At 41.2% G+C, this 26208-nt stretch overlaps 1 protein-coding gene across 3 annotated transcripts in view; it reads right to left on the bottom strand.

The window, feature by feature from the left end:
* Positions 1-26208, bottom strand: part of ZCCHC2 (zinc finger CCHC-type containing 2) — a 92331-nt gene that overhangs the window by 24662 nt on the left and 41461 nt on the right. For 2 of the 3 annotated variants that reach the window (XM_050939876.1, XM_050939878.1), the window contains exons 5-11: positions 19243-19355; positions 17225-17319; positions 13759-13842; positions 10939-10996; positions 5602-5737; positions 3670-3734; positions 1796-1890 (exon numbers count right to left, since the gene is read on the bottom strand). In XM_050939876.1, the coding sequence (XP_050795833.1) occupies positions 1796-1890; positions 3670-3734; positions 5602-5737; positions 10939-10996; positions 13759-13842; positions 17225-17319; positions 19243-19355 (646 nt within the window). The remainder of the gene's footprint in view (positions 1-1795; positions 1891-3669; positions 3735-5601; positions 5738-10938; positions 10997-13758; positions 13843-17224; positions 17320-19242; positions 19356-26208) is intronic. The other variant, XM_050939877.1, reaches the window with a different exon arrangement.

Raw genomic sequence — 26208 nt, 5'->3', positions numbered from 1 at the left:
ATCTGAAGAGGGAGGAGCTCTGCATGCAGTGTTCCATCAGCACCATCAGCATCTGGGGCTTTCCCATTAAGCAGGCCCATGGAACCCTCACTCTGACAAGCCCCACCTACCCTGCGTCTGGACCACCTCAATGAGCCTCCCCGAATTCTAACCAGCAACACCTGGAGCTCCACCCCCAAGCCCCACTCCTCCTGAACTGGGTCCCCCCTACTGAGCCCCATCCCCACATACCTAGACACTCCTGCAGAGTCCCATTGTCCCTGCATCCGGAACCCCAGAACGAGCCCGTGTATCCAGATTCCCCCATTCAGCTGCCCACACCCAGACTGCCCCAAATAGAAACCTCTCACCCCACACCTGGATCCTTTCTGCACTAAGCCCCACTACATTTGGATCCTGCTTGGCTCTGCCTGCCTGCCCGCCCACACCTGGTGCATCTGGAGCAGAGGAGCAGGGCGTCAGGGTCTTCCTGGGGTGGGGAAGGTCTGGCCCTTGTGTGCGACAGGGTTTGGTGCAGCCTCACAGTCGGATGTCTATCCCAGGGGGAGGGAGGTGTGTGCACATGCAAGGTCATCTCCCAGTTCCATGCAGCCAGTGGCCTGTGCTCCCCACTGCCATGCTGGAGCCTTTATTTATTGGCAAATACAATTTGCAGAATTTTAAAATATTGTGCAAAAATTTTTATTGGCGTAGAATTCCCTCAGCTGTACTTCAAGTAATCTGCTGTTTGGGCTACTATTTATATGGGATAAAATGCCCTGTTCCCTCTGATAATGTTCCATTTACTATGTACTTTAATTCTTGAAGTGCTCAGCATTTGGTTTCAGCTCCTCTACTGGTTCAATTATATTGAAGTTTAGAGTAGAAGCATTTCATACAAGACTTCACACTTAAGTTTCTCATTTGAAGTGAAAAGTTGCTATTTCTGCAGTTCCTCAGTTTTGTTAAAATATTCAAATATTGACAATACACTAGGAAACAAGACATCTGAACTATTTAGACATAAACCAATCTTCCTTAAAGCCAATGTATGATTTGATGGATATTTTCTACTGCTTTTCTCTCTGCTGCTACACGATGAGCAGGTTAGCACTAGTACAAGTTTCATTGCTTTCTCCACTTTTACTCTACTTCCTCAAACTGCACTACCCTCAGTGTTACTGATCATTATGCCAGCCAGACAAAGGTTGTTGGGACAGCAGCACTTAGGACTCCTTCCTCTCAATGACTCCTTCCTCTCAATGTACATACAAATAAACCATAATAAAATTGCTGTTTTGTGCTGATTTGGAAATTCTCATTTCACTCTACTGCCTGTGTTTTAAGCAGCCACTTATGCCTACCCTACAATACTTTTCCTTTGATCCTAACAGAAGGAGGTGGGGAAGCCAGCAAAAGAGAACAAGCTAACAAATATGGTATCAATAGTTGTGCTGACATGGGAGACAAAAGTAAACAGGCTTAAGTTAGGTTTTTGTCCAAAACAAATAAGGAGATGAGGGGAAAGTGTTCGATGCAGAGGGGCACAAGAGGAGAGGGAAACAGTTATTGAGTTTTAGATAACAGTAAAAAAGATACATATTGGAATTGCCCTTCAATATTAAATTAAATAAATTCCTAACTATTGCAATCACTAGCAGAGGATCTTGACACTGGGCACTCAAACATGCGTGTAGTAATTGTGCAGAAAAATAGGACTAGATTAAAAGATTGGCAGCTTTAACAGATTTCCTTAGTATAATGTACTATTTTATTATAGTTAATGAGAATCTTTTTCCTGAAGGGAATGTCTTACCTTTTACTGCCCCTGCATGGATGTGCTGTGTTGCTGCAACTCTAACTCCATTAATCCTATTGCTCAATCTGCTGTCAGTTTTCTTTATTTTATCCCTATGTAGGCAGAATGAAAAAATATTTTTCGAAGGTAGTTTTGGCAAAGATAACCAAGTGTACTACAAAGGTATATAATATTACTTTTATTTGCACTGGAATATTTACTTGTGACCTCCAATGTGCTTATCAGTGAAAACAGTACCCTACAGAAGTCAATTTTGGGATATATCACAGGTCAAATTGCAACCCATGTTATTCAATATATTGAGTAAGGATAAAAGAGAAAACGGATGGAAAGTTGGAGTTAGCACTGAAGTTTCTTCTGGTACATAACAGAAATATAGCAGAGGCACATAACACTCAGATGCTTGTAAGACAATGTGGTAAGACAGCAAAATGGCATATGATTTCAATTTATAACTGGTTTAAGTTTTTCACACTGATGGGCTACTAGCTTACAGAAACAGCTGAAATGGTGGCTAATTTAAATACATCCATCTTCACCAAATTACTGTACATTAAGCAATGTCACATTGAGGAACATTTTAATGAAGTGTCCTGGATAATTTTACAGCCTCTAACTTTCACACACATTAAGAAAAAGGAAATCCTATATCCGTTCAGGATATAGTTGAAGTCAGCTTTCGTCAACAAAACAGTGGAGGTGTACACACTGAAACGCTCCTTTCGCCGATGTAAATCCCTTGCTATGCCGACATAATAAAGCCACCTTGACGAGAGGCCAAGGCTTACGTCAATGCAGTTAGGACAACGCAATGCAGACACTGCGTTCCTTACATCTGCTGTTGGCTGTAATTCTTGTCAATTTCACAGCTCCAGCGGTTGCTGCTGGGTCTCCACTTGAAGCTGGGCTGCCACTCAGGCTCTTGGCTTGGGCTGCTGCCCAGGCACCCCGCTGAAAACCCTCCTGCCCACTGAGGTCCTGGCTCCCCGCCAGGAGCACAACAGCCAACTGCACTTGGGGTGCGGATCTCTCCACCGGAGGCAAGAAGCCCCTGGCAGCTGCCTCGGACTCACAGCTGAGAAGCCCCAGGAGGCAGCTGGGCTCCTGATGGGAAGCTGCGTGGAGTTGAGAGCCTTGGCTCTCAGTCCCCCACACTGCCCCTTTTCAGTTGATGGAAGTGCTCCTGGTGAGGACACATATCACTGACAGGAGGTTAGTATGCACATCAGCCACCACAGTAATTAATGCGGTGGCTGTAAGTCGACCTAACATCGACTGATTTAAGGTAGTAGCGTAGACATAGAATTACGCTTTGTCCTTCCTCCATCCCTTGCACATTTGGCTAAGTTGCAATTTTGTGACAGATCTCAAAAGTGTTTGTATATGTTAGCTTCTCTTCATATGGAAAAATTAGCTTCTCTTTCTACAGATCTATTATTTTCATATATTCTTTTTTTCCAACTATGACAAAGAGTTACGGATTTGTATGTTTATGTGACTCAACATGCCTATCATCATCATCCAGCAATTCCAGGCTGAAACAAATAGATGAAAAAGGAACAGCATCCAATTCATCCTTGTATTTATATTTACAAAAAGGCAATCATTTAAAAAAAAAAAAACAAGTAAGCTTGCATGCCTACATTTGACAGAATCCATTTAAAAACTTTTATCCTGAAGGCACAGAATGAAGCTCAAAACAGTCAGTCAAAAGAAGGAATCAAATTTTAAGAAGTTGCTGGAAATAAAGGTACAAATCCTCAAATCTCAATGTTAATGGAAACCAAAACACTTAGATTAACTATGGATTTTCTGGTTGCATGCATTATATTTAGGTCCTTAGTTACTAGTTATGTGAAATTAAAACCTACTTTTCCAGTTGTGGCTTTCCTTTCTTCTTGCTTATTGAAGATAAGCCCCGTTTCTCTCCTGCATGCTAGAGAGCAAATACCATGATGGTAATTAGAAAATAAAAACTCCACAAGAACCAAGCAAAATGTACATTTACATCTTGTATTGGACAAAAAGTATGAAGTTCACAAAGTTTAATAAGAGTTCTTCAGGAGGTAGAAATCTCAAGAGTCTTTCCCCATTTACAGTTGATGGCTAAAGCTCCTAGGTGCTACAGTATTATGGTAACAAGCGTGTTTCTAGAAATCCCAAAGCATTTTATGTTGTTTTCTTAATTTATAATTGCCAGAAATTACGTTCATGTGGTCTGCCTTGGCTGAATGGTACTAGCCAGTGAAAAAAATGTTGATTATTAGTATCAGCAAATATTTGGAAGAATGAACCAAATTGCTGATTTGAGTGTTGGAATCAAGCCATAAGTCTTTTCCTGTTGAGTGAAACTAGAAGAGTTTCAACTGGCAACACCTAACAATTCCTTCATTTAAAAGAACCAGTTTGATCTCCAGAGTTATTCACAATGCTTATGTCTATTGACACTGCTGAGAGGAGGAGCAAATTTCATGAGTGAATGAAGTTACTGGCTATTCAGAAGAGTGTTTACATACTGCAAGTTACTCTACTCCATCACTTGGATGCACACCACTCATACTGGAGACCAATATTTAGAAACCACCTTCAGTTTTCCCCACTCTGGGTTGTTGGGTACCAGCTACAGATAAGTCAGAGAGGAATATGGCATCTATGCTCTCACAGGATGCTTCTCCCAATTACCACCCCCGTCTATCAAGACTGGTACAATGAACCAAAAGAAAGCTACACTCTCCTTAACCGTAAATAAGATTCTATAATTTGATGAATGAGTGAAAATTAGTTATGACAACTCAGAGTAAGTCTGCAGTTATGGTGTATTCATCTTCCCCTTAAATTAGTATGTAGTGTTTAACCTGCTCCAGTATAGTATTAATATTTACTGTCTCATGCTTATATACTATTAAGTCAAGAAATAGAAAAAGTTAGCAGATTGTAAGATTTATAGAATGTTACTTTGAAGAAAACACTAGTTCACTGTGTATTTTGCAAGACCCACAAAGCTGTTCGTTTGGCTTGCAATATTGCTGTATTTGTCAATACCCAACTCTGTGTCTGATGATAAATAAATGTAATTCCATTTATTGAGATATACCATAGTACGTATTAGTTACTATATAGAATTTTTTTTTCAGAAACGAGGCAGATGACTCATGAAAAGTTTAAGTACAGTATGTGTAACTATCTACCAATTTAGTTCTTCCACTTCTGTAACAGTTACTCTTGTTTGACATAGTTACTGGAGAATTGCACTGTAATATCAAGGGGATGGACACTGGCTAGCCACAAATAAATGTCACTTCAATTGTCTTTCAGCAAAAGATAATAGCATTTTAGTTGTCTATACAATGCAGGTATGATACAATGGATACGAACAAAGTGCTAAGTGCCCTCAGTTGAGACATTTAAACAGTACCAAACAGGTTACTCTATGCTGCTATTTGCAGTTAGGTATAAAATAATCCTCAAGCTTTGAACTGTATCCAGTGAGAACCCATTAAAATAAGGAGTTCACTGTAGGAAACTGAGTGGAACTGAATACTGACCTCTCTGTTCAGAGCTCTCTCATTAGGACATTATGGATCAGTAAATGTAATATATGGCTGTTAGTAAGGAAGTAGTAAGAATTATACAAAAAGTTAGATGAGGGTTGTTGTAAGTAATATAGTCACTAACAAGCTGAACTTAACCAGTTTCAAGAATTAATGCTGTAGTGTGTATAATTATCCTTGAAGTAAAATTTAATGGTGAGCTCTGGGTAATATCCTCACCTACCATTATGAACTAAATGAAAGCCACCTCACCTGATCAAGTAAGTTTGTACAGTGCTCTGGATGCTGTTGAACAGTGCAGTTTTTTCTTCTCCAATCCACTACCCCATTCTGTTCAGAGTGTTTTATGTTAAGGCCATCCAGTGAAGAACATTTTGTACTGCCAGTGCTGGTGAAAAACACATTACACAAGTATAAAAAACTTATAAGATTCCCATAACAGCATTCCCAATTTTGTAACCTATTGGGAAGACAGGTGTTTTCAGAAAAATTTAAATCTTTTTCAATAGATCTCTAGGTGGAACATGTTTATTGTGTGTGTAAACACAAAAAATGGCTGTAAGCTAGATCAACCTTAAATTTACTTTATTGAACAGGCAATTATATACTAGGGATACTTAAGGTGTGTGTACATGTGGGGTAATGTTACTACTGGGGGAATTCTGCACCACTGCACATGTGCAAAATGTATGTCCCCTGCACATTTCTTTGCTTCCCCACAGAAAAATGACCAACAGCAAAGTCACAAAAGCAGTCATACAACCTTTCCCAGCAGTATGTTCTGTGTGCTCGAGGTAAATGACTGTGGGGCAGGAGGCAGGACTGGAGAAGACCCTGTGCCAGGCTCACCTGCTAGTCCTGGCTGGGGAGGACAGGACTTCCTCTTCCCCTGCATAGCATCCGGGGCATAGTATCCGGGTAAGACCCACCCCTGGATTTCTCCCCTAGCTGCAAGAAGCTTTGCAAACTCCCCAGGCCCCCACCCCACATCCTGCACCCATCACTCCTCAGCTACAGGGGGAGGGACCCCTGTACAGGGAGTTGCTCCCCCATCGGCCCAACCCTCATGCATCCAGACCCCCTCCTACTCACTTTCCTGCCAACCCCCCCCCCCAAAAGACTCAAAACTCCCCTGATGAGCCCCACTCCCCCTGTATTGGACCACCCCCACGAGCCATCTGCACCCAGATCCCCATCCCAGTGAGCCCCAACTAGCTGTACCTGTATCCCCACCCAGCTGAGCCCCACTTTCCCAGCATCTGGATCCCCTGCTGATCCCCCCACACAGAGCTCTATCCCCCGCCACACCCAGAGCCCACCCTGCTGAGCCCCTAACATCCTCACACAGACCCCCCCTGCAGAGTCCCATTACCATTGCAACCAGAACCCTCGCAACAAGTTCCTGTGCATCCAGATTCCTCCCCACACCTGGATCCCCCGCTGAACCACCCACACACAATCCTTTCAACCCACACTGGGATGCCCCCACATTGAAGCCCCTCCAGACTCGGATCCTGCATTGCTGAGCTTGCCTGCCCACACGATGGAGCAGGGCCCTTGGGTGTTTCTCGGGCAGGCCCGGTCCTTGTGCTGTGTCAGGGTTGGGTGCAGCTTCACTGCTGAGTCCATGTCCGAGGGGAGGGGGAAAAAGGAGCTGCACAATGATCTCCCACCTCTGTGTAGCCAGTGGCCTATGCTCCCCGATGCCATGATGATGCCTTCACATTTTGACAAATAAAATTTGCAGAATTTTAAAATATTGTGCGCAGAATGCCCTCAGGAGTATAAATGTGTTCTGTTAGACAGTGTGATTTCTAAAGAACCCTAAACTGCTGTATTATCACACTGTGTAGACAAGCCCTTATGTTGACAAAATTTAGGATATATACAACCTCACAAATCCTAATAGCTCATGGAAATGTTTCATGATTCATTGCCTTTTTTCACACTTAAGAAGGGCATGTGGTTAAACAGCAGTTTTCCAGATTTAGATTAAAAAACAAACTTGTTTTCCTTCTCCTCTGAACTTCAAAAACATTGAAAAAGTGACTACATACTCTTATTTTAAAAATATACAAGAAAGTTAGAGAAAGCTGTGTAGGACCATCTACAAACCACTTTTATGCTCATTTCTACAACCACATAGCAGAATTTAAAACTATTTCTTTGGCTGCATATTCTCTGTCCTCACGCTAGCCACTTTTGAAGAGTGTTGAGAAATCTAAACTAATGTTTGGCATTTACTTTGGGCCTCAATGCCTTCCACTCAAACCACATGTGGCAATAGCCAGTCTGATTGATTTGTAACTAAGTATAGACACATTGGTCAACATGGACTCTTGGAACAAGATTTCTGATGGGGGTCACCAGGCCACATGGACCTACAATCCACCCTCCATCTGTCATCCACAGATGTGCCCCACTCTTGACTGAACAAAAAGAAAATAAAGTGTCTTATACATTTATAATCAATATTTTGCTATATGACATTTTGCTTTTAAATATATTTTAAAATTAATTGTTCCTGCCCGCTTCAGGAAAGCACTGAAATACAAAACACTTTATTCCATTCCTGGGATGGTGGCACTCTAGTGCATTCCAAGGCGATAGGGATATTAGAGAGCTTCAGTTTCTCATTACCAAGCACCTCTGGAAGATATTAAAGGAGAGGCTTTAAAGTGAGTTAAATGTTTCAATGAATCCTCAGGAAATAGTTCGAGTAAACCTCGATCAGAACTCAGTCTTCAAGAGTCTTGAAATAGACACAAGGAGAGGTTCACAACTAATGTGTACAGGAGTACTTTGGAAGCTTCTGCTAAGAGAGTCAGCTGATAAAGGGTTAGGGATAGGGACTGTTTTCAGCGTAACCCTTGCTGCTTTTCCAAATACATCAAGTAAGTTTTAAGACTATTTTGAGTCTTCACTTCAGATTCCTAACCTTCTCTCTTTAAATCAATTTGTGCTTTTTCTAAAAAAGAGTGATTGTAGAACTTAAGCCAGAATGTGCAGAAAGGTACTATATAAGCTTCTCTACAATGTACCACCACTATTCCAGAGATATAGTTTTCCTGACCCAAGATTTACACCAGATTCATATGGATGAGTATTTAAGAACTGACCTACAAAAACTTACTTCACCTAGGAGACGCCATTCATATTTGAACACATGAAGAGAAAGACTGAAGTTATCCACAGGAGGGGAAACAACTCTGGGGGGAGCGGGGGAGATTTTAGAATAGCAAGATTACTTCTGTTCCTGTCTTAGCTGCTTGGTTGCTGCAAGGAAGGAGAAGTTAAGACTTTTCCCCCATTTTACAGAAACCAGCAGATTCAAGGTGGGAGAGAAGAGAGTTTCTCTTCCATCAACTTGTGGATGGGGCACTTCAAGTCTCAGATTGCTATTACCTGAACCTCTGTACCAACCCAGCAACTGGGTTAAGCAAAATGCTGGGTTTTTTTGTTTTTGTTTTTTTTAAGTTAACAGAACCCTCATCTTATGTATCCAATAGGTTTAGTTTAGTCCTAATCGATAAGGTCTACGGACAAGGTGTGGCATAGCACAAGTTACAGCTTCCAGAGTAAGAGGGAAATTTAGATGGAGCATGATGATAGATATATGTATGTAAGTAAGTAAAATGGAAAATCAGCTTCTCTTTTTACTCTGTGCCAGGAGCCACAGAATTTAAGATACATATTGATACTTATGTTCGATATTTTGCAGTTTCTGGTTTTTTTTTGTTTGTTTTTTCATGGCCAAGATACAATAAAATTTATATATAGAAATGAAGAACAAAGTGGCAGGCTATAAGGTACCTCACATACAGATTTTCTGGGAATGCTAAGCTGCTGTAAAAAGACCATTATATATAAATGCTGTAAGTCTAGATACTAAGATGGATGAACCAGAGTGCCAGGCATTAAACAAGGATATTGGTAGACTATACACCATGGAAACTTGGTGTAATGAGGATAATCAGTAGTACATGGCACAAAACATATATATTTTTGACTCTGATACCTATTAGAATTGGAAAAATACAGAGAACGGCAACAAAAATGATTAGGGGTATGGAATAGCTTCCATACAAGGAGACATTAAAAAGAGAAAGAGACTGTTAAGCTTGGAAAAGAGACGATTAAGGAGGGATATGATGACGTCTATAAAATCATGAATGGTGTGGAGAAAGTGCATAAAGAATTGTTATTTACCCCTTTACATAACACAAGAAGTAGAAGTCACAATGAAATTTATAGGCAGCAGGTTTAAAACCAATATAAGGAAGGGGGGAGGGATAGCTCAGTGGTTTGAGCATTGGCCTGTTAAACCCAGCGTTGTGAGTTCAATCATTGAGGGGACCACTTAGGAATCTGGGGCAAAATCAATACTTGGTCCTGCTAGTGAAGGCAGGGGGCTGGACTTGATGACCTTTCAGGGTCCCTTCCAGCTCTATGAGACAGGTATATCTCCTCATGCAAGTACTACTTTACACAATGAAAAAATGTAACTGTTCAAAAAAATAAGATAAGATGAGTTCATGGAGGATAGCTCCATATTAGCCAAGATGGTCTATGATACCTCATGCTCCAAGTATCCCTAAACCTGCTTGAAGCTGGGACTCAACAACAGGGGATGGATCACTCAATTGTCCTAACTTGTTCATTCCCTCTGAAGTATCTGGCATTGGCCACTATCAGATGACAGAATACTGGGCTAGATGGACCATTGATCTGACCCAGTATGGTCATCTTGAGTAAATACCTTCCACAAAATTTCTGGATAGGCTTATTGTTAGCATTCTTCATTAATAATTCAAGGACTAAAATACACATGGAAAGCATGTCTAAGATTTTTTTAAACTGGGTTTGTTACATTTACAATGGGCCATAAACAGAAGTTAAGCTTTCAATGCTTTAGTTGGACTATTGTAGGAGATCGTAACTACACTCCCCCCCCCCCCCGCACAAGAAAAATTTGAAAAGCTACACAAGAGGGATGATGCAATAATATGAGGAATTACTGAAAACCAGGGATGGGGATGTGTGGAGTCTTATACGCCAACTATGTAAGTATTTAGTATCTAATTTATGCCAGAAAAGTTGTGAACCTTTACTGGTAAAAGACTTGGCCCCTACTGGGCAAGGACCTAACCTTGGAGAAAAAGAAAAGCTAGTTTGTTATGATGTTCTGTACGCTCCCTGAATAACAATGCCATTTTTTGTAAGAGTCCAAAAATTCTTTGGAGCCAACTAGTCATCTTTCAAATCTCATTCCCAAGTCTTAATACCCAGGAACATGGATTACCTTTGGAAAAGGAATGTATGAGTTACCTGATGTACATGTTAGGCAACTACATTTTTTTAAAAACACGTTTTAAGAAGAATTATCTAGGGATATCTTCCAACTGAACTACTTTCTTCTTATAAAGTTTTAATATTAAGACAACTTAATATACCTTATGACAGTTTGAAAAAGCCTTGATCCAAAAGGAAACTTGCATGCTCCTAAAGTTTCAAGCAACTAATAAATATGGATTTATTTAAGTTTGACTTTAAAGTAGACATGCTCATTTTGCAAACCTTAATACCTACTTGGCAACAGGACTTTTCCCGTTATGTTTTTTATGGACTGATGTGTGCTGCATTACATCTGGAGGAAAAAAGAACACAAATCAGCAATGCCAATAGCAATAATTGTTTCAGTTACAAGTCAATCCAGGAAAATAACCCATCCAGTAAAAGTTCGACTATATTTCATGCAACGTTTTGGTAGTGACAGGAAAAAGACCAATGCTACTATAGATACAGATCCCAGTCTTACAATCTGATCCAACATGAATGGACCCCTTACACTTGCACAGACGGCCACCCAAGTCAATCACTGCATGGAAGCAGGGGTCAGTTGACATGGATCAGATGGGTAGGACTGGGGACCTTCCAGTTTCCCAGAAAAGTTACAAAAATACCAAACAGTACAGGGAGAGAAATGTACATTTCATAAGCAACTGGGATTATTTTTCACCAACACACTAACCATAGGTGCCCTGGTTGTGTCATTAGAGGTTGCCAGATATAGCTCAATGAGACAGGGACGAAAAAAAAAATCAGTCAAATCAAAAGGAAAAATGGAAATTGTTTCCTTTCTCCAACTCCTGGATATTGCCCCAGAAGGTTAATACGGTACTGGTAAGTTATGAGGTGCTTAATGAGTAAGTTCCTGCATTGATGTAATGCATTTAGAACCTGAGATTAGTTGCAATTTAAGTAAACCTTACAAGTAATAGAATGTATACGTGGAAAAATGTTTATTATTTTTAACCATAAATCCTTGGAGCAGTGACCTTGTCTTGTTACCTCTCTGAAGTACTGTATATTTATTATACTGCCAAAAGTAAAATTTCTGCGGTCCAATTGCTGCCGATATTTGGCTTCTAAGTAACATCTTTGTCTCCGCTATCATTTCTGGGTTTTTCTATTTTTCTTTTGAAAGTTGCTATCATCTATCTCAACTCCCTTAAAGATGCAGTTCAGAACAAGATCAAAATAGAGATCCAACTACAAGACTGAAGGCAGAGTAAGAATTGGAATTATTTGGAAAGTACGAAAGTTTAAAAGCATTACCAGGGCCGGCTCCAGGTACCAGCGCAGCAAGCTCTCGGTCCCCCTCGGAAGGAAGGACCAGCCTCAAATTGCTGCCAAGGAACGAAGCGGCGTGGTACAGCAGCCACCAAAGTGCTGCTGATCACAGCTTTTTTTTTTTTTTCTTTCCCCTCTCTTCGCTGCTTGGGGCAGCAAAAAGCTGGAGCCGGCCTTGAGCATTACCAAAGTTTACTCTAATGGCATTAAGCATGTATTCAAATGCATCTGAAATTTTAAAAGAGGAAAAAGTTCTCATTTAAGGACAATGTAAAAATGACAATTTGAATTACACCTTTACCTCGATATAACGCTGTTCTCGGGAGCCAAATAATCTTACCACGTTATAGGTGAAACTGCGTTATATCGAAATTGCTTTGATTCGCCAGAACGCGCAGCCCGGCCCCCTGGAGAGCTGCTTTACCGCGTTATATCCAAATTTGTGTTATATTGAGGTAGCGGTGTATTTGCAAATGTATTCCAGAATTTGCTTAGTGTTTTAAGATAGATCAGCGCAATGGGTGACATTTTCTTTCAAAAAGAGATAAAAGCTTTTCTGAATTGCATAGTTTTCCAGTGGTAGAAGATACTGTCTGTCTTGAAGGGAACAAAATTTGACACAAGTCAACCAACCCTGGCATTTACAGTACAGAACTTAAAGAATCACATTTTGCCAATGCATTGCAACACAATCACAAATCAGAGAATCCACTGGATAATGTGTCTCCTTAACAGGGACCTGACCAAATAGCTTAGTGGTGAAAGGAATGGATACTTTGAAAAACAGCTATTTTGTATTACTGCAGTACTATGGTGAAATAGCTAAAATTAAAGATAGTAACATTTCTACTAAAGGAGCAAGCAACGTATTGCAAGTTCTTATGAAACTGGAGGTTGAACAGGAATTTAGTCTTCTTGTCTCTAGCATTCCTGCTTGATGGCCCAAGCTGCTGTCGTCCTTTTTCACATTTCTTTATTTGAAAAGCGAGTCAGAAAAATTGCATCCAAAAGTACATCACACTCCACCTTGCATATCCACATAAGAAGATAGGAATGATAATACTGTGCACTAGCAAACAGTATGACTTAAAAGTCCTTTGCGTCGCATGCCATTCTTTGCCTATCGAAAAGTCAAACTAGCATACTGCGCAAGTGATGCAAAAATGGCTTGGCAATCTTTTCAAAATGAAACTACTTATCCACTGGGCTAGTACATCCTATCAAAACTTATCATGGTATCTGAGAAATACCAACTCTCATATCTGGAGTTCATTACCCAGATCAGAAGGGTTAGAGTCACTGTTAGTAACTGGTCACAATGCTACAGAAGTGCAGCTTTGAGATAAAAATAGAGGAATGAGGTATTTCCACATAGAGGATCTTCATATTTAAGATGTTTTATAAATAAGCATCAACTAAAACTGAAATAACTCACTCAACATTAACCAGGTCATAACAAAATAGACACACGAGGAAGTCACAAATATCTTTGTGTACTAATAAACCCTCACAACTCTTCCTAGCTGCTCACCCCAGCCTCTCCAAACAACTCAAAAAAGCAACCACACCTCCAAAGCCTTCCTATTCACAAAATGGAATAACCGTATCAAGTTACTGAAACTATGCAGTATCAAAAATTAAAATGTATATAGCAACTTTCATCCAAAGTTTTCAGCGCTTTACAAGAGGTAGAAGTCAGTCAAATACACCATTTCTGTGACTGTCAGCCTGGTAAAAATGTTACTCAGAAAATAGAACCTTTGAATATATGAATACCTTCCTCCTGACTTGAAGCCTCTGAACTGTCCTCCTTGAAGTGTTCTGATGCCTTAGCTGTCTTCAAAGAGGGTTGTAAGTTACCTGTTGAGAATAAGTTTTATGTAGTTTTCTAGGAAGTTATTACAGTAACTAACTCCGGGCAAAAAAAGTTAGCTTCTGCGAGAGGATCAGAAAACTAGAAGCTATGTTAAGGGAAAAGGGAGAGGGAGAGGGAGAGGGAGAGGGAGAACACGAACACGGGGCCTTTATATCAACTTAAAGATACCATCTTAATTTTAGCTAGATGAATAGCAGGTGAAATTATGTGCAAATATCATTAAAACCAAAAACATACTTTACACAGGTGTACCAAATGCAAATAAAAGCACTCTGCACACATTATAAATGACTAAGAGGTTGTGTTTCTTTGCAGTTCTAATACCTTAAAATTCCAACTATGACACAATGTGAACTATACCAGTAACATACTCTCAGGACAACAAACCCTTCCAGGGCTGGCTATTTTGAGAGAAGGAGTGAATACGTGTGTCATTTAAAAAGTATGGTGCAGCTTTGACTGTTTGAAGATGGTTAAACAAACTACTTTAAAAATCTCTCTGAAATGGGTTCAAATGCATTTCTTTAAGTTTAGAGTTATTTCTTAACCCTTTCACAAGTATAGGTGAAAGTGGTGTGGCATTAACTATAGTTAAGTTTGCCTAATACTTTCCACTGCAAGCTCTAATTTGCAGTTACTTATAACGGCCAAGCCAGTCACATGGGTTAAAATTTTCTATACCAAGTATCTGCCTTGAGGTTGCCCTTTTTGCACTCTGCTCTTGGGGACAGGGAGATGGGGGGAAAAAAGTTTTAAAAAATTCTAATGGTTGTTTTGTTGAGAAACAAAAAGTACTCCCATGCTTTGGAACAGGAATCTGACAGTGTTTGCTCTGGAATCATTGTTTTTTCCTGTCCAGGAAAATCCATGAAGATCTGGCTGAACTGTAAGTCTTCGGAAACAGTTTGCACATGTGGATTAGAGGCTTATGGGAAGTGGCAAAAATTTTTTCCTGAACACTGTCAATATTGAGCATCCTTTACCCCCAAAGCACAATTCAGGCTGGGACTGAGTAGGCCTTTTGCTGCAGGTGCTTCTCCAGTCTGCTGGGAGAGGGTCGCTGTGACACTGGGAATGAGGACTGAGAGCTAGTGTCTCAGGCCGCGTGGATGACTGCTCACTGAATGGTTAGTCATTCAATATCTTTACCCTCTATGCATGGCCCTAAGCCTTGTTTACTGCACACCTTTCAAAACTTGCCTTGAATGCAAATTTATTAACCATTTCCTCATGGACTTTATGGTGTTTATCCTTGTTACATAGGAGTGCTTCACAAACATTAGTCTATCTTCAAAACAGCCCTGTGATGCAAGATATTCAGTTACCCAACTATAGAGTGAGGTTCTAAGGCAGAAATTCAGGCCAGGGTTGTCAAAGGTGTCCACTAATTTTATTATAGCACTTCAGATGTTCAAAGCACAACTCCTACTGATTTCAGTTGCAAATAATCAGCACTTCTGCAAGTCAAAGCATGGGTGTCCGAAATAGGGCACCCCAAAAAGAAACTGTCATCAGGAAGTTTTGATTTATGTAATTTGCCCAGCATAATGTAGGAACTATGGAAGAGATAGAATTCACTTCAGAGTAGCACTCAACTGCTTTAACTACAACACTAACCTTTTGCATCCTGCGGTATCCTGCCTCATTTGCAGCTTAACTTCAAACTTCTGCAACAACTGAGGCAGTCGTCTAGACCCCCAACCACCACCACCACCTCCACCACGCAAACATGGTCCACCCTGTGCACTGAATGCAACATGGTGTCCTTGGAAAAAGGCGGGATCATATTATTAGGCTGTACCCTAATGCATTTACACCAGCAGACAAAGTGAAGGCTGCATAACCAACTTATGCTGCATAACAGATTTCCCACCAGGGAAATCTACTGCAAAATACATTTGTCAGGGGTAGGAGCCCAAAAGAGACTCTGGACAAGATTCAATATCTTTTGGCGATCAATTTGCCCCAACATTTACACAGTCGGTGCAAATCCTACTTTAGGCACTGAAGCATCCAGCATTGAGGCATCTAGCAAAACGAAGAATAGAGATAAGAAACTGCAGCTGATCTGAAGTCAGCCCAGTTGAATCTATAAATATTTTGTTCGAAGTCTATGAAGGTGTTTGTCATTCACTTTACAGGGCTATAAACATGATACAGAAGGCTTCAAGCGGCGGGGGGGGGGAGTAGTAGTAGTAAAGACGATTAATGTACAAATTAATAATTCACCAATAAGTTATTTTCCCTTTGTGCGTTGCAGTCCTTTACTCAATCTCTACAAATATATGGAAAGGTCTGCACGGGCAAAAAGCCTGCACACTATGCACCAGTTTGCATACTAGCATGGGAGGAAAAAAGATTTCCCTCCCAAAAAGCAGGATCAACCATTGAATGATATGATCCAAAGAAAAAGTCTGATTCAATTTTGTATACCTCCAGTGGTCCTCTTGACTGAGATGAAGCCAGGCCATAAATAAGTGAGATTCTATGGAGTACCCAAAATCAGGAAGCCCCAAATTGCTGCACACATTAAGTGTTGCCAATCTGCTAGAACAGAGGTGAGCAAACTACAGCCCACAGGATACATCCTGCCCATGGGACCTTCCTACCTGGCCCGAGCTCCTGGCCTGGGAGGCTAGTCCCTGGCCCCTCCCCTGCTGTTCCCCCTCGCCCGCAGCTCACTGCACTGTTGGTGCAAGGCTCTGAGTGGCGGGGCTCTTGCAGAGCTGCGGCCTGACCCAGTACTCTATGCTGTGCGGTAGTGTGGCTGGCTCCAGCAGGCGAAACGGCTGCCTGTCCTGGTGCTCTTGGCAGTGCAGCTGTAATGCCACCAGCCACTGATGCTCCAGGCAGCATGTTAAGGGGGCAGGCAGCAGTGGGGGTTGGGTAGAGGGCACAGGAGGTCAGGAGTGTGAATAGTGGTCGGGGCAGTCAGAGGGCGTGGAACGGGGGTTGAATGGTGGCAGGGTCCCAGGGGGACAGTCAGGAAGGAGAGCAGGGGTTGGATGTGGTGGTAGGGGGAAGTCAGGGGTGCAGGGTCTGGGGAACAGGGAAGTTGGATAGGGGGCAGGGGCTGGGCACAGCCTCCTCTAATCAGCCCTCCATACAATTCTGGAAACCTGATGTGGCCTGCAAGCCAAAAAAAAAAGTTTGCCTGCCCCTTTGCTAGAAACTCATAGAAAACAATGAACATTCTACAGTATCTTCAGTCTCATTCTAGATTTGTATTCTGGAGAGGGCGAGCACTGAATTGTCACTTCTGCAATGGATACAAAGTTCATAAAAGGGATAAAGTAACTTGGAGGCAGGAAGAAAAGTCCTACAGCTTCTTTATATTATACAAAATAATATTTAGAAATTTCTTACTGAGTGTACGCAAAGATTCTGATGAAATTGACTGGAAGAAGTTGTATACTCTCCGACTCTGCAGAAAAGCCTGTGACATATTTGAAAATAGCTGCCTGAAATAAAAGAGTTTTCAGTTACTTTAAAATATTGGTTTTTAATGTAAAATCATAAAATCATCCTAAATTAACCATGAAACAAAGTTTAGTTTTCATTAACACTTAATTTGGTATAGACAATATAAAAAAGTCCATCTTTGTCTCTGAGCTAGTACAGTATTGTTAGAGTACAGACCCTGCAAAGGAATAGTTAAAAGCAAAAACAACCATGACTTGTAAAGAAGTTTCAATGTTCATCTAAAAACATTCATTCATATAGATTTTTTTTTTTAAATTCCACATTTTTGGTTTCAGACTAGCTTGAACTTTTTAAGTGATTAAATAACCTTTAACATTCATAAGCAAGACTTGGGGCTACTCTGGTCTGCCATGGAATTAGTGCTCCAACATCTTAAATTTTTTTGAAACTGAGCACAAGGTGCTACCAAATCCAGTAAATTTATTCTTTTACGTATAGATTTAAATTTGTCTATGGAAATAAGTTAGAGTAGTAGTCTGAATATTCTTGGAGGTAAACATGAAAAAGGACTGGATTTTCAAAAGCACTCTGTGTTTATTTAAATCTGCTCCCACTGAGTCAGCAACAAAACCCATGAGCCTTCAAGTAAGAGAAGGCTTAGGCTAACATCAAGTACTTTGAAAATCCAGCCCAAGTTCCAGTTTTTGCTTGCTGAAGAGTATTACCCAGTTCCATTTTCCAGAAAACTATGCTTTTCATTGCTGAAAAAGTCAAGTTGTGTTACATTTAACACAACAAACAAAAATTTAACTCTGCCCTGCAGTGACACCACGAGGGGAAAAAAAGTCAGTTTAATCTAACCTGGAACCACAAAAACCACGCCATAATTATATGGTTAACGCATGGCATCACAGGACATGTTTGGGTATCTTAACCACATTTCCATACCATAACATAACATAACGTTTGGATTTCTTTTAAGTGTAACCTTAACAGAATTTCCTGGCTTTGCAATTCTTTCATAATCATGCATTACAGCCGCCGTGCCATGCTATTAGCCTTAAAGATATGTACACTCCAATCTAAACTCTATTTTAGAGTGTGTGTCTTGGAATTTCTATTAAAATCAATTTGGATTTGGATTATTTGGGACTATCAAATTCTACATATAGCTAGCCTATTTAATTCCATCTTCACAGGATACTACCCTTATCCATTCTCTTTCAAGACATCTTGTTTGTCTGTCACTCACTGCCTCCTATCTTACATGAAACTATTAGCCCTTTGGGGCACTGTCTTCCTATAGTGTTTGTACAGCTCCTAATACAATGGAGATCTCATCCCCGGATATAACGCTACCATATAATGTTATCTCAAGACAAGCATTTTCTTGAGTAGAGCAGCTAATTAAGAGTATCTTCCTAAGAGTCTCTCAGTTGAATACCAGGCTCTCAAAGATAAAACAGTTGCTGTTTCACTTAGCCACTGCAAGTCCATTTTGCCTGTAAATACTCTGCTCCATGAGTCCAATTAATTCCCACTAAAGTCAATGGATTGAGTCTGGTAGCCACTAGAGATTTTGGAATACAGTTTCATTCTGCAGTACATATTCACAAAAGAGGGCGGGAAGAAAGCATACAGAAAATAGGTTCAACGGGAAAAAGAAATGACTGAACACTGGTTGAGGGAAAGAAATGCTCATTTGACCTGAAAAAGAGGAATCAATTTTCTTTTCTTCAAAGTTAAGGGGAGGAGGGGAGATTAAAAAAACCAAAAAGGAAATGGAGAAACTGGACAGAATAAGATACAATAGGTTTCCACATGTGACTCATATCTTATATTACTTTTGTGAAGAAGCCCAGAGCCTTTGAGGAAGTCTTATCACAGAATGCCATGCTGCTGACAGCTCACTTGACTTAGGTGGCTTTTTTCAAAGAAAATTTGTCTGCTCAGCTGGTTACCTTATTATTGGCTCTAGATCTGGGTGCCGCCGTTCTTCCTTCTTCTGGAAACCCTGATTTAGTGCTCGTAAAATGGTCTTGTCAAACGCTTCAGAAGACAGTTCCTTTGGAAGCTGGTGAAAGGATTCCAAATATGAGTTATGCGCTTTCATAGTTAAAGACTTGACAACAGTACTCTTTATAAGAAGTATAATTGCATGCACTTAGCAGCACTGAGCCTGGATTTGCTACTTTTAAAACAAAACTCATTGCTCTAGAAGCATATGCCCCGGTTAACAGCAAAATAATTTGTCAGAGAACTGTGAATACTAAAGTGTCCAAGGCCATTAGATGTTCTAATTTAGTTGGAGACAAAAATTTAACATTCTTTATACTAAAGCTTCGAAATGATGTGCTGTAATATGAAAGCATGAGATGAGATTCTAATAAAAAAGTCTAAGAAAAAAGATAGTGTTATTGAATTTTTATTTGAGAAATACTAGCAGTTCAATGTCAATTTCCAAAATTTAACTGAATAGAAATACTGCACCTTGTAACATCTAGGTGACAGTTAGGATCAATAAATTATACCATTTACAAAGAAGCAGTTGTCTGTCAGCAGCATCCTTCAGCATATTTGAAGAGACTGAAGTCAGAGTGCTAGCTGGGAACTGCATGTTACTCACTGGCCAAGAGTTAAGCATTTCTTGCACTGCAAGAACTATCGGTACCTCATATTTAATGTGCGCAACTGCTAGGTAGCAACCTACAAAACTTGACAGAATCAGAATTTCTAAATAAAAACCTGCAAATTAACATCCCACACAAAGAGTAACGAAGGCATAGAAAAAAGAAAGTGGCAAATCTCAGAAGTAGTTTTTTTTACTCTCCATTTCATGAAGTGGGCATTGGTCTCATGGACTAGACCATAGCAGCTAGTGGAAGCAGAGGAAACATGAAGACTCATGAAATATAATATTCCTAAGTCAAGTGTGAGTAAAGTGCCCGTCTTCAGCTCTAGGACTAGGTGCTTTCATAAGGGCTCATGTTCTATAGGTGTTTGGTTTTTAAGATACGGACATCAGAGACTTAGTGCTAAAATTAGTGGTAATGAGAAAGGAGATTTTGACCACAGAAAATACAAACTTTAAACTCAAAGTGTTGAAAGTAGGAATGTCTTAGACCAGAATGGAAATCTACAAACTGGGGACAGCTTGAAGAGATCCACAGCACAAAAATCTTGATAGGTGTTCATGTATCCAGGGATGCCACCTTAAATGACAGTTTAACTAGTCAAGACCTGAATTCTTGAACAGCCTGCTTTGAAACCATTATGTAAAAAGTGAATTTGGATGAAAGAGGACTTAGTAAAATTACCAAAACATACCTAAGTCAATCAACATGAGACATGTGGGGACGTACAGATTTGAATATACTGCAAGTTCTCATGGAGATTCAGTTAATGGGATCTTTCCGAGATGAAATGGAAGTATTAGAATGAACCGAATAGTCCTTTGCTTTATGGGGTTTGTTGTAATGAAGGGGACTGAATTAATCTGTCCTACTCTGTCCACAGAGTAGCCCTATGGAATTAATAAGATTCCCCTACCAAACATTGTAGAGGTGCATAGATGAGCAAAATGGTGAAATTTCCCTATTATGCTTTCTTGGGCCACTAAAGTGAGGGAATCATGTAAAAGTTTGAGATGGAGATTGCAGATGCAGCCCTGGCTCAGCTTCATTTCCCTCTGGAAGCAGAGCTACTTTTTCTGTTACCTTGAAGAGTTGAAAACTTGAATTGGCTCATCTTGACTTGTTGTTTGAGCAAAATTCCATCTTGAACTGCCTAACCGATGGAGCGAACATTTTCTTCTAGACTTCAGTGACTGAACAGTCTAGAACCTTTCAAATGAGTTTCTCAAGAAACTTTGGAAGTGAGTGTTGAAGACTACTAGTCTAGGTAATATAGGAAAGAGCATTAAATCCATGATCTACTTATTCCAATGTCCTATCAGAGGGTACGTCTACACTAAGGGATTATTCCGATTTTACATAAACCAGTTTTATAAAACACATTGTATAAAGTCGAGTGCACACGGCCACACTAAGCATATTAATTCGGCGGTGTGCATCCATGGTCCGAGGCTAGCGTCGATTTCCGGAGCATTGCACTGGGGGTAGCTATTCCATAGCTATCCCATAGTTCCCACAGTCTCCCCCGCCCCTTAGAATTCTGGGTTGAGAGCCCAGTGGCTGATGGGGCAAAAATCATTGTCGCGGGTGGTTCTGGGTAAACGTTGTCACTCATTCCTTCCTCCGGGAAAGCAACAGCAGACAATCATTTCGCGCCCTTTTTCCCTGGATTGCCCTGGCTGACGCCATAGCACGGCAACCATGGAGCCCGTTCAGCCTTTTTTTTTTTTTTTTTTTTTTTTAAACAGAGTCACCATATGTGTACTGGATGCAGCGGACAGAGGCGATACTCCAGTGCTACACAGCAGCATTCATTTGCTTTTGCATGATAGAGACGGTTATCAGTCATTCTGTACCGTCTGCTGCCGGTGTAAATTGGCAATGAGATGACGGTTATCTGTCCTTCTGTACTGTCTGTTGTTATCATGGGTGCCCCTGGCTGAGATCGGCCGGGGGCGCAAAGGCAAAACTGGGAATGACTCCCCGAGTCAATCCCTCCTTTATGGTTTCTAAAATAGAGTCAGTCCTGCCTAGAATATGGGGCAAGTGTACTAGAGAACCAGTGTATCAGAGAGCACAGCTGCTCCATGTCAGATCCCGCAGAAATGATGCGCTACATGCCATTCACGGGGGGTGCCTCTGCAACAACCCCACCCGTTGCTTCCCTCCTCCCCCAACCTTCCTGGGCTATCGTGGCAGTGTCCCCCTCACCATTTGTGTCATGAAGTTATAAAGAATGCAGGAATAAGAAACCATGACTTGTTAGCGAGATAAAATGAGGGAGAGGCAGCCTCCCGGTACTATGAGAGTCCAGGCAGGACAGAATCTTTTCTTTACACAGGAAAGGAAGGGGGCTGATGGAGCTCAGCCCCCAGTTGCTATAATGAGGACGGTTACCAGCCGTTCTGTACCATCTACTGGGAATGACCGAGAATCATTCCTATTTTCACCCAGGCGCCCCCGGCCAGCCTCACCTGAAGCCAGCCAGGAGCACTCACGGGTTGATAACAAGGACGGCTACCAGTCCTACTGCACCATCTGCCACCGGGCAGGGGAGAGGAGTGGATACTGCTCTTCACTGCTGCAGCTTCGTGTCTACCAGCAGCATTCAGTTGACATAGGGTGACACTGAAAAGTCACGAAACCATTTCTTTCCCTTTTCTTTCACGTGGGGGGGGGAGGGAGTAAATTGACGAGCTATTCCCTGAACCACACCGGACAATGTGTTGGAACCTACAGGCATTGGGAGCTCAGCCAAGAATGCAAATACTTTTCGGAGACTGCTGGGGACTGTGGGATAGCTGGAGTCCTCAGTACCCACTCCCTCTCTCCATGAGCGTCCATTTGAGTCTCTGGCTTCCCGTTACGCTTGTCATGCAGCACTGTGTAGCCTGGAGATTTTTCTTTTCAAATGCTTTGGCATTTCGTCTTCTGTAACGGAGCTTTGATAGAACAGATTTGTTTCCCCATACAGCGATCAGATCCAGTATCTCCCGTACGGTCCATGCTGGAGTTCTTTTTGGATTTGGGACTGCATTGCCACCCATGCTGATCAGAGCTCCACGCTGGGCAAACAGGAAATGAAAATCAAAATTTTGCGGGGCTTTTCCTGTTTACCTAGCCACTGCATCCGAGTTCAGATTGCTGTCCAGAGCGGTCACAGTGGTGTATTGTGGGGTACCGCCTGGAGGCCAATACCGTCGATTTGCAGCCACACTAACCCTAATCAGATACGGTAATACTGCTTTTAGCGCTACTCCTCTCGTTGGGGAGGAGTACAGAAACCGATTTAAAGAGCCCTTTATATTGATATAAAGGGCCTCGTAGTGTGGATGGGTACAGCGCTAAATCGGTTTAACGCTGCTAAAAATCGGTTTAAACGCATAGTGTAGACCAGGCCTGAGAGAAGCCAAACTTAGATGCAAGAAACTCTGCAGCAGGTAGATACAGGACAGACTGTCCTCACTAAGGCCTCATCTAATAAAGTCAAACCTTGCAATAATGTGCCCCGTGATAACACGAATTCGGATATAATGTGATCATAAGTTGGCTCCTCTTTAAGGCCGTAATACTGTTCGCGTTTTGCCGGAACACTTATTTTTTTAAAATGATGAAATTTTAAATAAACCGCGTTCTTCTGGTTTCATAGGATGAAGTGACTCGTGGCCATTACAGGCCCATTGCCCTTAGGTCTCGGGTTGTACACTTAGGTGTTTGCCTATGAACTTGTTATTAATTTATTTTAAAAAATTTTTACAGTTATGGATACGTCAGTTCGCAAATGGGCAGAAAACTACTTGCAAGAGAAAATTGTATGCCCTGGATCAACTAAAGAAGGGCAAACAACAAACTCAGCTTGCTAGAGATCTAGGAATTAGCAACTCCACTCTTCAAGGGTGGAAGAAAGAAGAAAAGCTCAATAGCCCACCCTGCATTCTTGAAGAGGAAACTGGTTTACAGCATAGAAAGGTCAAGTTTGCTAATGACAAAAGCCTAGATTCAGCCTTGTACCAAAGGTTTGTCCAGGCTCGCTCAGAAGGAGTTTCCATTTCTGGCCCTATTCTGAAAGATCAAGCAGAGAAATTTGATCGCCTTATCAATGGAAAAGAATCCAAAATTTAAGGAGAGTAATGGCTGGCGGGACAGACTCAAGAAAAGGCACACTATAAGCCAAGTTCTTGTGTCTGGGGAAATCCGCTCAGCTGATAAAGAGGCTGCCGATTCCTACCCAATTGAGATTAAAGAGTTGCTGGAGGAAGGTTGCTACACAGCCGATCAAGTTTACAAGTGCGACAAGACTGGTTTAGGCTTTAAAATGTTATCCAATCGCACCCTCGCACCTTGTGACTGATAGTCACAAACGAGAAGGCTTTAAGCAGAGGAAGGACCGAGTCACTCTTGTTTTACGTCAACAAGTCTAGCAGCCACAAAGTCAGACCTCTGATGATCGGAAAAGCGAGGTCTCCCAGATGTTTTCATCATGTTAATATGAAGGCCCTTCCCTTCGAATACACCAACAGCAAGAATGCATGGATGAATAGCTCCATATTTAAGATTGGTTCCACAAAACTTCTGTGCCAGCCGTTCGGGGTCATTTGCGAAAACTCAAGCAGGAGGAAAAAGCTCTCCTGCTGGATAATTGCCCTGCTCACCCCTCAGTGGAAAATCTTGTCAGTCGTGAGGGCAAGATTAAGGTCTCTTATCTCCCGAAGAACACTGTCAGAAATCCAACCACTGGACCAAGGCAAAACTATCGTCGTGACGTGATCAAGCAGATGGTAGTGGATAACAACTCCTCCATGGACACATCACTGGCGTTACTCAACTTGAAAGAAGTCTGTCACCTCAGTGAGCATCCCAGGCTTTCCATCTCTGCACGTTGCATTGAACGATGCTGGATAAAGGGTCTTGATCCAGCTTTTCCGTCATCTACACACGATGGCAACGATGATGAGCCTGAATTTACAAGATTCAGTGAATACGACGTATGTTTAGCCAAAGAAGCACTCAGAGAATATGAGCACAGTCATCAAGATATCCTCAACTGGTTTTCAGCAGATGATATCTGCCCCATATGAACACAATCTCAGACGACGAAATTGTTGGAAAGGTCAGTGGGAAGAATAAAGCTGCATCACCAGAGCCCGAAACCAGTGGCACTAATGACGACGACGGCGGCAGCACCTCAACTCCCCCGCCAAAAGCGTCTGAGACAGTAAAGCACCTAGAAGCCAGTTTGAGGTGGCTGGAAATTCAAGACGTGAACAGCGTCAAAATCCTCCAACTCAGAAGCATTTTTTACTTTGCTAGAAGCCAAACAGTCTGCGACATATAAGCAGACCACACTAGATAGCTTTAAGAAGAGATGAAATTTAAAATTATGGAGTCATGCAACCAGATTGACTTTGCACTCTGCGCAATGATTAGTATAGTTGATTTCACATGTTTCTTTCATGTACTTGTAATTAAATTACTATTTTTATTTTTTTTTTTTTAAAAAGACAAACTGACTGGCTTGAAATGGTAAATTTTCATAACCCCACTTTAAAGTGATCCCGCATTTATCGTGATGGAATTTTGTGGACCCCAATTATCATGTTATAGTGGGGTTTCACTGTACCTACTACTTGGAGAATGACTACCTACCAGACCACATGCTTATCCAGTTATCCCTTTCAGAATTTAACAAACTGTTTGTGTTAGCCATACAAATGTTGAATCCCCCTGTGAATTATGCCTTGGTCTCAGCAACATCCTGTGAATCTAATTCCTTTAATCAGTTTCACTGAATGTCCAATTATTCTTGCACTATGAGGGTAGAACAGAAGCTCTCTACCTATTCTATAGTATACAGTAGAACCTCAGAGTTACGAACACCTCAGGAATGGAAGTTGTTCATAACTCAAACGTTCATAACTCTGAATAAAACGTTATGGTTGTTCTTTTAAAATTTAACATTGACTTAATACAGCTTTGAAACTTTACCATGCAGAAGAAAAAGGATGCTTAAGAATTTTAATTTAAATGAATCAAGCACAGGAACAGTTTCCTTATCTTGTCAATTTTTTTTTTTAAATCTTTCCCTTTTTAGTAATTTACGTTTAACACAGGGCTGTACAGTATTTGCTTTTTTTTGGTCTCTGCTGCCTGATTACATACTTCTGATTCCAAATGAGGTGTGTGGCTGACTGGTCAGTTTGTATCTGTCTGTAACCCTGAAATTCTACTGTAGGTTTTATACACTTATCATATCCTCCTATTTGTCTAATTTAAAGAAGACTGGGAATCCTTCAT

Source organism: Gopherus flavomarginatus, chromosome 2, assembly GCF_025201925.1.
Source record: "Gopherus flavomarginatus isolate rGopFla2 chromosome 2, rGopFla2.mat.asm, whole genome shotgun sequence".
Lineage (NCBI taxonomy): Eukaryota > Metazoa > Chordata > Testudines > Testudinidae > Gopherus > Gopherus flavomarginatus.
This window is presented reverse-complemented; position numbering and strand designations above follow the sequence as displayed.